Source organism: Elephas maximus, chromosome 3 (genome assembly GCF_024166365.1).
Source record: "Elephas maximus indicus isolate mEleMax1 chromosome 3, mEleMax1 primary haplotype, whole genome shotgun sequence".
NCBI lineage: Eukaryota > Metazoa > Chordata > Mammalia > Proboscidea > Elephantidae > Elephas > Elephas maximus.
Window position 1 is genome coordinate 93,357,143 of NC_064821.1, and position 15,130 is coordinate 93,372,272.

At 54.7% G+C, this 15,130-nt stretch overlaps 1 protein-coding gene across 1 annotated transcript; it reads right to left on the bottom strand.

Annotated features, from left to right (window-relative positions):
- Positions 1–229: 229 nt before the first annotated feature.
- Positions 230–3,535, bottom strand: DMRTA2 (DMRT like family A2). Its single transcript, XM_049875188.1, has 2 exons — positions 2,980–3,535; positions 230–1,695 (listed from the first exon to the last, which is right to left on the bottom strand). Exons 1-2 carry the CDS (start codon positions 3,533–3,535, stop codon positions 641–643), a joined length of 1,611 nt encoding a protein of 536 aa, XP_049731145.1. The 3' UTR covers positions 230–640.
- Between the last annotated feature and the right edge of the window lie 11,595 nt (positions 3,536–15,130).

Consider the following 15,130-nt stretch of genomic DNA (forward strand, 5'->3'; position numbering starts at 1 on the left):
AAACCCATGCTTATCGGCATAAGCAACAAAGAGAGCGACAAATACCGCAACGAGGAAAGTGCACCTTAGAACTTGTTTCCTTTTTTTTTTTTACAATTGATATCGATATAAGTATATGTGTCCCCAAGACTCGACTCAGTGCCAAAAGATTTATACATCCTAAATTTATATTTGTTAGAGCAAATATGTAAAATTAAAATTAAAAAAAAAAACGGGAGGGAGACACAGAAGACAGACTCTCAGACTCTCCTGCCATCCAACTGAGAGCGCAGGCGGACGAGAGGAACACAGCTAAAGGAGCGAGAAGCGGCCGCGGCCTGGGAATTTCTGTGGATCCCTCGCCTTTTGAGGAGCTCAGGTACCTTAAGGTGGGGGCTCCCCACGGTGGCTGGAGGGTGGGCAATGAGGACCCAGACTGCGCACCTCTCCGAGAACATCCGCACCTGTAAAAAAAAGTAGCAGCTCCCTTTTCCTCGGCCCTCTTCCAACCACCCTCCAAAACAAAATCGAAAACCACCTTGGAGCGGAGGACTCCAGCCAGGGCGCAGAGAGCGCACCAATAGGCCAAAAAGGGCCGCGGCCCGCGGGGGCAAGACTGAGGTCCCTGTTTTGGGGCTGCCCGGCTGCCGGGCTTCTCGCCCTACTGTTTTTCCGGGGCGCCGTTGACCATCGGCCCGTAGAGGCCTCCGCCGTAGGTTGGCTCCTTGTGCACTGCCGCGGCGGCTGCCGAGCGGTCGCGCATGAGATCACTGAAAGCGTAGTCCATGGGTGGGCGGAAGCCGAGAGTGGGCACCAGGCCGGCGGTGGAGTAGGGCGCCATGAAGGCCAGACCCCGGCTGTGCGCCGCCGCAGCGGAGTAGGCCAGGCGCAGCGGGCTGAGGCCGAGAGGCGCGCCCAGGGGGTAGGCGCCCGCGTCGGCGCCGAAGTGACTGGCGTTAGGCTGCAGCGGAGAGAAGGCTGAGCGGCTGCTCAGTGAGCCCAGCGCCCCGGGCGCCATGGCGCCGGCCAGTAAGGGTCTGTGGTGCGGGGGTGCGGCGGGGCCGGCCTGCAGCGGCGCGGGCAGCCCAGGTCCCCCGGCGGCTGCAGCAGCGTCGACGCGACCCGGCCACGCGTCGTCCGTGGCAGCTGCTGCGCCCATGGTGGCTTTATCAGGGGGCGCCGCAGGGCCCAGGCCGGCTGCCAGCCCTCCGCGGTGATGGTTCAGCACCTGCTCAATGGCCTGGACCACGTCGCCGCCGCAGCCCTGCAACACCAGCTCCAGGACGCCGCGCCGGTGGCCTGGGAAGACGCGCGTCAAGATGTCCAGCGGCGTCCGCTGCCGTGGACCCGGGCCTCCGCCCAGCCCCGGCGCCGGCCCGGCCTCCGCCTCTTCCTTGTCTGCCTCTGAGCCGGATTCGGAGCCTAGAGGGCTGGCGGAGCCGGGGCTGTCCTCCTCGCCGCCGCCACTGGGGCCAGCGCTGCCCGGACAGCTGCCACTTGCCTCCTTAGAAGCCCGGGCCAGGGGCGACCCCGAAAATGACTCGCCGTCGCCGTTCTCCGAGCCTGAGCCCGGCCGCACCTCCGGGGATGATGTCCCAGGACCCGAGTCCGCGCCGTCAGGGGACAATGGCTTCCCCAGCAGCGGCTGCGGGCTGCCTGGGCGGCCTGCCTGCAGTAGCGTCTTGGGGAACAGGTCAAACTTCTGCAGCTTGGCCTCTAGGAGAGAAAACGGGGTGTCAGGGGAAGTTTGTAGGAGGTGGCAGCACCTCAGCCCTTTGGATTCCAGCTTCCTCTTTCTCTGAGCCTCATAACCTTCACTCACTGGGCTCCTGTGCCCATCTTCATTTTTGCTCCAGCATTCCTTCCTAGCTGCGCCCCAGCAGCCTTCTCTCTTCCCCTGCCCCTCAGGACTCTACCCAGAATCTTTTCTACCCAGGACTCTAATCACAAGTGTCTGTGAAGTCGATGTCCAGGGCCCCTCTCCTCACCTCTGTGCCCCAACACTGTCACCCTTAGCCCCCAGCCCTTCCCTCCCAGTCTTGCCCTGCAGAAGTGACTTGGCCCAAGGTTCAAGCAGAAGCCAACACAACTTCCACCCATTCCACACGCGGCAGAGAAGACTCAACTCCACATCTGAGGTTCCAAGAGCCAACCCTGACCTGGGTCCCCTCTGACCCTGGGAAGTACAACCAGTAAGGGGAGGTGCCTTGGACATCTAGGAGGCCCGAAGCCTCTCCACAGACAGAAGTAGAGCTCGGGTTTCTAATGGCCTTTTCCCAAAACTAAGATCTAAGAAGTTCCTGCCCTCCACAGAAAAAGGCATGTGAGTGGTGCCGGGCAGAACGATGGAAGAAAGACAGGATCGGGGGAGGAGAAAGAGAGAGTATCCTAAGAAAACCGGGACAAGCCGGGAGAGAAGCAGAAAAAGAAAACACACACACACACACACACAAGAGGAAGGCGCAGCATGCAGTTTTCCAGGAGTCTTTTGGAAAAGGAGAAAAAGAATAACACGGGGTGGGGGGGGGTGGGAAGAGGGCGTCTTTAGTGCCTAGGGAAAGCGAGGCAGGGCGGAGGAGGAGGAAGGAAGGAGGTCAGATTTCTGAAGAGACTTGGGAAGGAGGGGAGGAGAAAAGGCGGAGTGTGGAGGACCGCACAGCCAAGGAAAAGGCTCGTGGGTTTCTGCGGTGGGGAGAAGAGAAAGCGTAGTGAGTCGGGAAGTAGGGACCTGTCTGAGTTTGGGAAGAAGAGAGCGAGATTAAAGCGTCTATGTTTGGCCCCGAGGTAGAGAAAAGAGTAAAATGTACACTCTTCAAAAAGGAAAGAAAGAGAAGTTTCTGTGTTTACGCCAAATATTAGCGGCTGGATGTGCGATGAACTTAGGCAGTTCGGCGGTTTGGAGAAGGAAATTCTACTCTTACTGTCCGGAGGCAAAGCCCCAGGCCGCGCGCCCCTGGTCCCCTTCTCTTTCCCCCCTCCCCTCCCGGCCACATCGCTCACCTGCGCCCCCAGCGCCCGCTGCTCCGCCTCCGGCCCCCGCAGGCGCTCCCGCTCCGGGTCCCCCGCCATCGGCGGCGCACACTGAGCCGAAGACCTCGTAGGCTGGCCGTGGCGGGATGATGCCGTTGGCTGCGGCCAGCGCCAGCCCCTCCGCGGTGCCGTAGAGCAGCTGCAGCTCGCGCGCCTCGTTTTCCTCCTGCGCCTGCTGCCTGCGCAGAGCCACCTGCGCGGCCATGACGCGCTGACGCTCGGCAATGAGCGTGCATTTGGCGCACAGGCAATCCTTCCAACGGCAGTAGCGCTTGTGGCCCTTGAGCGCCGACACCACGCCGTGATTTCGGCAGCGCGCGCACTTAGGGGTCCGCGGATACTTCTCCGCCGCCCGCAGCAGCAGCGGCGGGGCCCTCAGCAAGCCGCCGGCTACGCTCACCGGCAGCGACGCAGCCGCCGCCGCTGCCGCTGCCACCGACGCCACCGACGCCACTGGCGGCCCCGTCGCTGTCGCCGCTGCTGTCGCCGCGCTGGGCACGCTGGGCAGCTCCGAGCGCAGCTCCATGGCCGGACCTGGCGTGGAAGACGGTGGGAAAGGGGGAGAGACCGGTGATGAGGAGAGCGCTGTGCACTAGGATAAAGCGTAGGATCGAGGAAGCCAGGCTTAATTAAAGAGAGAAATTCCGTTCGCAGAAGTTTGACTCGTAGTTGCCAACTTGCTGGAAGAAGGTGCCCTCAGAGCCCCTCCTTCCCGCCACCGCCCCCCCCCCCCCCTCCAGCCGTTCTACTTATATCTGATTTACACGCTGGTTGCAAGATTCCGTTTGAAACGGAGGTTCCGCTAGAAAAAAATAAAAAGACATGTAAAGTTTGAAAGCCACTGGTTCAGATGGTTGTAATGAGGATTTGAAAAAGAAAATGCTATCCCCAAAAGTTTCGTTTAATTGGAAAGAGATGAATCGAGAGAAATGTGGGTTTGGTGGAACTCCTTTTAGAAAATATTGGCCCAACAGTTAGACTGATAATCAAGAGTAAAATAGGAATACCTGAAACAAAACGTTCAGTTTGGTGGAAGGGTGAAGAGAAGGGGAAAGAAACGAAGACGCAGAGTTCAGCTGGTTGGGTCTGGGTTGTTTTGGTGGAGTTTTTTGGTTTGTTTGGGATGGGTGGTTGTTGGGGGTGGGAGCGAGAAAACCAGGAACAGAAAGAACAGCTTTAGGAAATAGAGTGAGGGCAAGGGAAAAAAATTAAAACTCAGGGGCAAAGTTAGGCTGGGTGGCTCAGGGACCAGTAGAAATGTGGGGACTAAAAGTCGCATGGTGAGGTCTTCCATAGAGGGGGAGAGAAGACGGGTGCGGAGCTGAGTTTAGGAGGCCTGGGAGAAGGAGGATAGAAGAAAAGAACTTTTCTTTGGATAGACAAAACCAGCCCAAATATTAGTTTGAAGGGCAAGGGAAACAGCGAAAATCAGAGCTGATATGGGAGCTGTGATCTCATGTTCACGCGGGGGAGAGGGTAGTGGACGATAAAAAAAAAAAAAAAAACCCGCGGGCAAAGGCTGGGAGTGGGAATGGAGTAAAACCCGTGGAACCATTTTTAGGTTTGTGGTCTGGAAGGGTAGTCCGGGAGGAAGAAGTATTTTGCGAAAAGTTAGGCACTGCGAAAGGGAGAGAACAGGTGTGTCTCCTTCCTTTTCTTTGACCCCTCACAGCCCCTCCCCCACTCCCGATTTAAGGATAGGGTCGTCAGACGCGCCCTACCCAACCTGGGGCCCCGCGGGATCCCGTTCCAGCGCAGGTTTCCGCGTTCTGGTTTCGTAGTTGGGTTCCTGAGACTTGGATGGCCCAGCAGACGTCGCCGAGACAGAGAAGTCGCCTCCGGAACTGGCCATGCGGGGACGCTGGGGTCCCACCCGCACCGCAGCCCCAGAGGCCCGAGCAGGCCCAACTCCCAGCTTCCGCCCTGCCCTCCTATGGATCCCCCAGTCTCCAATGGAGCCCAGGACCCAACCCTGGTGTCTCTGCCCGGGAATCCCAGACCCACTCCCTGTGCGCGCTGCCTATTCCCCTTCGCCCCTCGGGCCGCGCAGCCTCTAAGGCCGGCGGGGTCCGGGTCTCCCCAACAGGGGCCTCAGGTCAGGCTGGCTCCTCCGCTTTCCCTTTGGCCCTCAATTACCTGTCTCGGGCTGCGGAATCCTATTCCTCCGCTGGCGCCGCGCTCGCCTCCCAGTTCCGCTCACACGCTGGCGCTTTTGGCCTCTCTCCCTCGCCCCCGGCCCCTTATCTGACCACGTCACCCTCCTCCGGTCACCATGTCCTAACTTCCGGACCCCCTCAGAATGCAACGCAGTCCAGCCCTCCCGGTGGAAATCGAAGCCAGGGGTCCGCTTGGCGGCCGGGGGACTGGAACCCGAGATTGGACCCTCGCCTCACCGCGTCCTCTTGCAGTGCGCGCCGGACGCCGCGCGCAGCCGGGGCCCAGGTGCCCGGCGCTGCCAGACTCTCAATGAGCCGCTCGCCCGCTCTATTGTTGCTCCTTAGGGCTCCATTAGGCAGAATTGGACAACAATGTGGCGCCTGCCATTGGCCAAGGGAGGCAGTCGGCGCTCTGATTGGCCCGGCCAGCGCCCGGGGAACTCCGCATTCTACAGTGTCCGAAAAATTCGAAACTCCAAAAGCTTCACTGTGTACCTCCGGGAGGGGCGGGGGAACGCCAAAGGAGGAATAGAAAAAAGTGGGCGAGGAGGAGCGTTGAAAATATCGTGACAAGTAGTTTCTATGCGCTCGAGAGCGTGTGAATTGCACCTAATTACGGTGTCCGGTGCGCCTCTCTACGTAGACGTGTGTAACCCCTTGGCTTCTGGGGCGCGGGCTTGCCTGCGCCGCTCTCACTGGCCGGGGGCACTTGGCAAGGCCGAGTTTCCCAAGTGGCCCTGGAGGCCGGGGGCGGAATGGGGGCAGGTGACAATTCAATTACCGCGGTCGGGGTGGGAGTAGGACAGGGGCGCAGGGGTGGGGACGGGAGGGTGTTAATGGCATAAATGCCACGACCATTTTTCCTGCCTCCTCCCGGCTGTTGTGGCATGCTCCCTAGTCCAACGTGTTTGGGGTAGCTGTGGGCTGTTGTTTTGGGTTTTCCCCTGCCGCCTTTAAAGCTCGGTTCCTTTTTTTTTTTTTAAGTTCAGATACGATAGCCATTAAGGAGGGTAAGTGTGAATTTTGAGGATTTTCGTTTTTAAAAGAGAGACCAGGGAAGAGAAAAGAGATTGCGCTTCCTGTCCGCTCCCGCGGCGTCCCCTGCGCTCTGCGCCTTTCCTCTCCCCGGGCCCCTCCCCCGCCCCTCTGTTCCCGCTTGCTCTTTTCTGTCCTCATTTCTCTATGATCTGAATTTATTTTCCGTGGTAGTGGGATTCTTTTTGTCGTTGTTGTTTTAAATTCGTGAGTAGCTTTTTTTCTTTTTTAAACGAAAGTAAAAAGTGGCCTCTCTGTCTCCCCCAGACGCTCTTGGACACAGGACGCGCATCCATTTGTCCGTCCATCCCGGCAGGACGCAAGGTCGCCGCGGGCCCCCAGAAGCAGTTTTAACTTTCGCCTTATTCTCCTGGCCGTGAGGTCACGGCCCCCGAGGAACAGCTCGGTCTCCAAAGGAGGTAATAGGTTTCGGATTTTGTTTCCCTTTTGAATGACAACATCTGGAATTAATGCGGCTGTCCTGGGGCAGGGTCGCCCTCGGTTTTTCTCTCTGATTTTATTTTTGTCTTCCCTCTTTCCCTCGTTCTCCTGTTCTCTTACTTTCGTTTTTATTCTCTTCTCTCTCCGTCCTTCGGAGTAAGGAAAGTTCTTTAAATTAGTGAGAAAACGAGCTGTCCTATCGTGTTCCCTCCACTTCCTGTCGTGCGTTTCCGCGTTGCCCTTTCGAACTGCCAGGGCCGCAGGGGTCTGGCCCTTGCGGTACCGGCGTGGAAGTGTTGGGCGTGCAGACTCTGTCTCGGGCCCCAAGGCCTCGGGACGCACCCACTACAGCCTGGCACGGCTACTGGGCTCCGCGGTGCCCGCCCAGCCGACTCTGACGCCGGGGCTGGGGATTGGGGGAGGAAAGCAAGAACGATAGGGTCCCACAACAGACTGCCGAACCTTATCTTCCCGATAGATCCATGGGAGACGCCCTGGAAGGGTCCAACTCTGGGGGATGAAGATGGGGGTGGTGGACCCCTAAGAGCCCGGCTGGGAGCTTCCAGAAAGTTGACCAGGCCTGGAGCGCTAGTGCGCTCCGACCCCGACAGCCTGTGATAGCGATAAAAACCTGGCCGTTCGATTCCAGCAAATTCCACTCCCACCCAGGCCCAGTTCCAGGGACCCAAAAATGTGTTTGGGCGAGAGAAAGAGGTCAGCTTCCCGAGTGTCTCGGGCACAGAGTTGAGAGTAAAGGCCCTGGTTGGGGATTGATTATACGTCCTCCAGGAGCACAAGGCTCAGCCCCACCCTCTAACACCTTGAGGTTAAGCGGCCAAGGAAATCTATAAAATAAATGCACTGTGTAGCGCTAGAGGCGCCGGCCACGGCCTGATCCCGGGCGGGGTCGCCAGGCGCCTCCGCCCAGAGTTCCGCTGGACAGATTTTCGGAACTTATTTTAATCAAAACGAAATAAGCTAAACAAATCCGCCAAACTTTCGGGGGGGTGCAGTAGCTCAGGCACCTCTACGTGCTTGGGGCAAGGCCAAGGTGAAGTTCCTCCACCCCACACCCGGTGAACCTGCGGGAGGCAAGGGCTCAGCCACCGGCACTCAGGAACCCAGAGCTCTCGCGCTGGCATGTAAGGCGCCTCCTTTTGCTGGGGGGGGGGGGGGTGGGGAAGAGAGGGGATATGCTTTGGAATCTGACCCAAACAGAGGGAATCTGCCCACCCCCAGCGCAGGCGCCTCTCTTCTCTCGATCCTTTTCGCTCTCTTCCAGAGCTGCACAGGGCCGGGACCCACAACCTTTCCTCGGACGCCAAGAGGTTGGGCGCTCATGTGCATGAATGCGTCATGGAGGGCGGCAGAGTAACCGTCCTCACCGAGGTCACCCCTCGACAGGACAGGAATCCTGGGGCTTCCTGGGCCACCCCGGGGATAGATTCTCCTGACTGGGACTGTGGTGGGGAGAGTCGAGGACAAGACGGAGGACAGAGGGCCGTGCTACCAGCCGGGGGCGGGGGGGGGGCATGCACAGGATGAGGGACGGCCACACCTGAGTGTGGATTCATACCTGGACACACGCTTCCACACGCATAACTTCCCTCTGCAAAAGGCTTGGACACGCCCTCACAGGGCACGCGGTGTCCTCCCAGAGAGCATGCGCTCACCTCTTACGCTTCGGTCCCATCCAAGCAGACCCCTCCAGAAAGTTCGATTGACCTCACAGCGCTCTCATAATCGTGTCTTCACCTTGGGACATACACTTGAAATGTGACTTAACACCCAGAAGCCCACAGACTCACTGCGGTGACTGCATTCCCAGGCATGAGCACATCCTCACGCATGTGTACCCTGTGCTCCTCCACGAAGCCCCAGACCTCCCCCCACCCCAAGACCCTGCAGGCGGCTGGACCCCTAGCAAAGAAAGTCACAGGCCTCCAGTACAAATGAGGCAGAAGGCAGAGGGCCGTCCTCACACACTCACACAGGTGCACAGTCACACACATTCTCTTAGTTCAGAATAATTTGCTGAGGCCTCTGCTGTGACAGAGACTGAGAGCTGGGTGAAAGCGCTCGGTCACGTAAATCCGCTCTTGCCCAAGTATCGGATAGGTCCGGTCCCCCACGCCCCCGTTCAGGCCGCAGTGGGGTCCAAAGGGGCAGCCCTGGTAAAGACTCGGGCGAGGCTGGGGTTGGGGGCCAACGGTGCGGAGGCGGATGGAGGTGGGATGTGGAGGCAGAGGCCAAAGGCAAGGATTCGGTGCGGCTCAATAGGAGCAGGTCCGGGGGCGCTGGTGGGGGACCCTCGAGGCGTTGACTTTTGCGCTGTTTGCCGGCGGCCTCAGAATAAGCAGACGCCATCTGTTTGCCGGCTGCCGCGCGTCGCGTTTAATTACCCTCCCAGCAGCCTAATAGAGATGATATTAAACTAAATCTTTCTGACATTAAAAGTAATTATCCCCAAACCGGTGGCTCCGGGATGGAATCGCCTCCTCCCGCCACCGCCCCTCCCCCGGCCCGGCTGGATTCCGTTAGTTTGGCAGAAACTCCCCACCCGGGAAGGGGGCGCGGAGCGAAGGGGGTAGGCGCCTTTGGGCGAAGGAGTCTACGCAAGCTGCTGCATACACAAGGTTTCCCGCACAACCACAGACGCTCCTGTATGTGCGAACACACGCGTGGACACACACACACATACACACACACACACACACACACACACAGGCACACAAGGACGTTTTCCTCCAGACCGACGCAGGAGCCACGCTAATTAAGACCCTCAGCCGCTCACATCCCGAGGTAGAAGCGGAGAAGCGCAGTTTGGTTTGCTGTGCCGCCCCCAACCCCGCAGAAGTGGCCCTTTTCCGTGGTCATAGTCATGGATCCGGCCTAGGCCACGGTCAAGGACAGGGACCCGGGCACAATTTTGGAGCCAGAAAGAACCTTTCCATCCTGACGCTCGGCTTCTCCGGTGCTGGCCCCGCGAGCGGCCCTGAGCCTCACGCTTCCCTCACAGTGTCTTAAGTCGTACCATGCAGGTCCTATTGTCCCACTTAACAGGCGAGAAAACTGAGACTCAAAGAGAAGTGACTTGTCCCACATCTCACGCCTAGTAAGCGTCGGACACAAGAGTACCGGGCTCCTGAACCACCCAACGCCTATGTTCTGCACGGTTCCAGGCGCCGGCTCCAGCTGGGCACCCCATGAGTGTTTGTCTGACCGAGGCCCTCTTCCTCACTAGCCTGGCCCGGAACCCGCTGGTGCTCAGCCTTATTTTGGACCCCCGACCCGGCACCAGAGCCCAGCCAGGGAGCCAGCTGAAGGCGGGGGAGCGCGGGTGCGGGAGCTGAGAGCGCGGCCAAAGCCCCCAGCACCGGGCCCCAGCCGCCGCAGTCCTTTGGATCCCAGCCTCCGCGCCTGCAGGGCCAGCGCAGGGGAGGCGGTCGCCTAGTGTCGCTGGGCTTCCTATCTCCACCATCTTCCGGTTGAGCGCATCTAAGCCTGGGACAAATGCGTGGGAGAGTTGCTCATTGCCCAATTATTTACTTCGACTTAGTGAGCGCCTACTGTGTACAGCCCCTCTGTTCAGCACTTGGTGTGTGATGTGGCTCTTGGTACGAAGTCCTTAGGGGAGGTGTGATGTCCCACGTTTCACAGATCAGAGAGCCAAATTCAGGGAGGCGACATAACTTGTCCGGGAACCCCATCCGCCTCCCACTCTGAGGCTTTTTTTCCCCTCACCTTCTGTTCTGGGCGAGTAGGCTCAGACCTAGAGGCTTCCCATTACGTTCGACTTTAGTCAATTCTCAGCGCGCATTCACGGAAAAAAAAAAAAAAAAAAGAAAGATCGGGTTATTCATGCACGCAACAGGACTTGTTGAGCATCTATCTAGTAGTGCCAGGCCCTGAGGCCTGGGGATCAGAGATGAATCAACCGTGATGGGCCCTTTCGAAGTTGAAGTTCGTTGGTCAAATGGGCACACGATCACCCCCCAGTGACTTCATAGAACAGAGTTGCTGTGGGAGTCCCTGATCTTGGGGTCTGCGGAAAGGAGGGGACCCCTGAATGAGAAGTTAGACTTCCCAAAAGGAAACATTGTCATTTGTTCTGATAAAGTAATGCCTCTTATTATAAAACACTTAGGACAATTCAGCAAAGTATATTTGGAATATATCTTTCTAAACTCTTCTGTGCACACAATTTACAAAAATATACTTTTGGTTGTTGCTTTGTTTACAAATATGATGAACATCTTTTCATATTAATTATAGGTCTACATAATCTTCTTAAAAGATTGCTTAATATAGCATTGTATGAATGCACCCTAATTTATTTAGCCAATTCTCTATTAATAGATACTTAGCTTCTAATTTTAGCTATAATAAACATTGCTACCATGAATGTCCTTTGTGAATTTGCCTAATTATTTCCTTAAGACAAATTCTTAGAAATAAGATTGTTTGGCTCTTTTCCTTTTTTTTTTTTCTTTAAGGCTTTTTGCAGCTGCCTGTCTGATAGTCCTCAGAGAAGATTGTATCAGTGAACACACTCAACAGCAGTGCATCTTGCTGACTTTTTAAATCTTTGCCAATTCAAGCAGGAAAAACAGTATTTCATATATGTCTTGGTCACTTGTGGGTTTGTGTGTGTGTGTGTTTATCTGTGTATATCCTTTGCTAATTTTTTTATCATAGCGCTTTTCCTTTCCTTAATTTATAATAGCTGTTTATATATTAAAGACAATATCAAAGCAGTTACTACTGTCTTTAATCTGCAACACATGCTGCAAGTGTCCCCCCATATTTTTGTCCTTCTTTTGACTTTATTATACTCTTTCATTATTGTTATACAGAAGTTTAAACATTTATATAACCAAATCTGACCACTTTTCTTTATAGATTTGATTTATAGTATCATACTTAACAAGGATTTTCCAAATCCAACATTCTAAAAGTATTCACTTCTATTTTATATTAGCACTTTTTCATTATTTACATCTTTAATTTATTTGAAAATAATTTTGGTGGAAGGTGTGAAGTAGGCTTGTATCTTAATTTTTTCCCAAATGATTAGCCAGTTGCCACAGCACTGTTTAATGACCCACCCTTTCCCCACCGACACGAAATACCACCTTCACTGCAGACTAAATTCTCAAGTCAGACAACCTCAGGTTGATTTCAGCATTTCTCTTCTTTTTCAGAGAACAGCTCACTCTTGCACCAGCCTCACTGTTTCAATTAGTGTAGCTTTGTAATACTTGAAAGAACAAGCCCTCCTTATTCCTGATTCTTCTTTTTCAAATTCTCCTGGCTATTTTCAAAATAAATACTTTTGGAAATTTTAAAGCCAGTTCCAAAAAAGAAAAACACTTTTGGCAATTTGATTGGAGTTAAACTGCCTTTAGAAATTTATGAGGGAGATTATGCATCTTCACAATACAGGGTATTTCCATCTAGGACACAGTGTGACTTTATTTATTCACGACTTTAATATACATTGGTAGATGTCACTTTCTTTCTATAGTTCTGTTTCTTAAGCATATTCCTGGTATTTTATGTGACCATGGTAAACAGAATTTTTTCACCCATCACAAGTCTAACTGGTAATGGCAGGAGCTTAAGAAAGTTACAGATTCTTGTGTATTTATCTTGGAACCGGTCTCCCACCCCTCATTTTAAATCAGTTCTCACAGTTTTCCCGAGCTGAGTTTGGCAGCATCGTGAATTGACAAGGCCGAGGAAAGAAGGGGACGCGGTTCCAAAACAGAGTGCAACAGCCCAAGCGATTTGCAAGTCCTCCTGGGGTTTTGGGAACGGTGTGCACCCACAAAATAGTCTTCTTTGGATCTTCCTTCTCCTAGTAACCATCTCCCTAGAGAGTTTCTGGAAACGGCGATCCAGAGAATCAGCCCCGGGCACATGCGTCAGCCAAGATTCCGCACCTCCACCGCGCTGTGCGACCGCAGACGAGCCGCCAGTCTCTCTGGGCTCTCCCCGGAGTCGATGGGCTGGAAGACAGCAGCGGCCAGGCCACCTCGTGTCCGGGGAGGGCACTGTGGAGGAGAAGAGCCTTAGGGCTTGGCTCCTGGGCGGGATCAGCTTGGGTTTGAGTCCAAGTACCTCCTTGGCAGTGCGGCGAGGGCCGGTCGGCTGCCGCACACTCCCAGCCTGTAACCTCGGGTCATTGACCAAAAACAAGATAGAGGAGTGGAGGCGGGAGAGAGAAGCCTGATCGACCTCCTCAGAGCCCCTGTCTACACTCTCTCTCACAGTTGGCGTCTTTCCCTCAACAAGTTCTCCTACTCTGAGTGTCTCTACCCCTCATCTCACCTCTGCACCGCTTTTCCCGCTGGGGCGCGCAGTCTCCGACCGGCTGTGTGTACCCGGGCGAGTTCCTAGCTGCATGGCTGGCTACCGGCCGCCCTAACTCATCCTTTTCCAGTTCGGAGCCGCATATTGGTTGGCCCGGAGCCGAGCCCCACACGTTAAACCTCTGTCCTGGCGCGGGTGGAGGAGGGGTAGTGGCTCACAGTAGGCTTTCTTGCCCCAGTGGCAGTTTCAGAGTCCAGGCTTGAGGATGTACTGATGCACAGAGCCTCTTCCGGCTGATGCTAGGCTGGCTCCCAGTCCCAGACCTGTTAGTCACCTGGAAAACTTCTACTTGTTCTTTAGGACCCTGCCTCTGGGATGCCCCAGTGTCTCTTGTCAGAGGCACAAGAAGGGTCCACTGACTTTGCAAGCTCTCCAAGTGCCTCCCCATTTGGCTGTCTTTGAAGCCACATGGTCACTCACATTCATCTCCAACTTACAACAGAGGAAACTGAGGCACAGAGAGGAAATGACTTTCCCAGGGTCATACAGCTAGTTGGGGGAAGGGGGTGAGAACTGTTCTTTTGCATCTACAGAGAAGAAAGTGAGACTGGTTGGAAACAAGGAGGCAGAGTTGAGGCCAATTTCCCACCTCTTTCTCCAACTGACCTCATGGGGTTGGGGGCACTAGAGCATGTCCCTTCCCTATTTGGAGCCACTTTCCTTGGGGGCATATTTACTCCCCTTCCTCCAGCCCCCAGGGTTGACCACACTGTGTTCTTACTGTTGGTCAAGTGTCTGGCACGCTCCTTCATGTGTCCTCATCACCTCTGGTCACAGGGCCTGGCCTGCCAGGGCTGCCAGTGTGGGAGCCAACCTGGGGTGGAGTCCTGCCTTTGTCTCATCCCCTCCTCTGTAAGACGAGGGTAAGTAACACTGTCAGGGAGGGTCAGTAACACAGTCCTGTGAAGTCCTGCTAGGTGTCTGGCACATAGCAAACACTTAAGAAATATTGGTTATTGTAGTTTCTTAGGCAGTTGCCGAATGAATTAATCCCTCTCCTTGCCTTCATTCCAGAGAGAAAAACCATTCCCTTTGCAGCACCTGTTTGTCTCTGACAGAAAGAAGACTGCAGGGAGCTGGGAGCTGGTGTCAGGAAGTGCCACTCCAGGTGACTGTGCTCCTGGATCCTAACCTGAAATCTCCCCAGAACCAGAATTCTGGTTTGCAAGGCCCAGAGACCTTCTGGCAGGCCCAGAGGTACTCAAGGTCCCCCTGGAACTCTGGGCCATTTCCTCCTCAGATCACCTCACCCACTCCACCCACCAGAAACACATTTGCCCAGAAAGCACAAAGCAGTTCTTCACACAGGGCCAAGGGCCCAGCCCCTGCCCTTGGGGAGACACACTTGGACTAGGAAGCAGCAGAGCCAGTGTGCCTCCAACGGTGAGGGTCCTGAGAACAGGTCGGGGGTGGTGGTGGGGGGGGGCTTCTCAGAGGCTGGGGGGTGGGCCCTGGGCTGCGCTGCTCACTTCTTTGTTACTGGAATATAATATTTATCGGGCACCTACACTATTTCCCAGTCATTGGCTTTAGTTTTCTTATTCCTGCAAGATAGGTGTTGTTACCCTGTTTTACAGATGGGAAAACTGAAGTCGGTCACTGGTCAGGGGGAGGGTTGGGACTCACCTCAACTCAGACCCATTTAATTCCAAAGCCTCTGTCCATTCTACTCCTGCATCTAGCATATTTTGATAATAAAATTAATAATTGTGTACCTTTGTACATATTTAAAAAATAGCACCTTATGTAGCATCTCCTGTAACCCAGATACTGTTCTAAGCAATTTTACATGTATTAACTCAGGGTACTATTATTGTCCTCTAAGTGAATCTCAGAGAGGTCAAGTAATTTGTCCAGGGCCACACAGCTAGTAAGTAGTGAGCCAAGATTCAATCCCAGGCAGTCTGGCTCCAGAGACCAAGTTTTTAATCAGTACACTTCTTATTTAGTCATTTTAATAAGCACTTATTGATCCCAGAGGTTTTGCTGAGTATACAAGAGCCCTTCTAATTTGGCTTTACCTTTTTTTAAAATAATATTTTATTGTGTTTAAGGTGAAAGTTTACACAGCATAATTTGACTTTATCTTGATAGCAACTTCTTTCACCACCTGC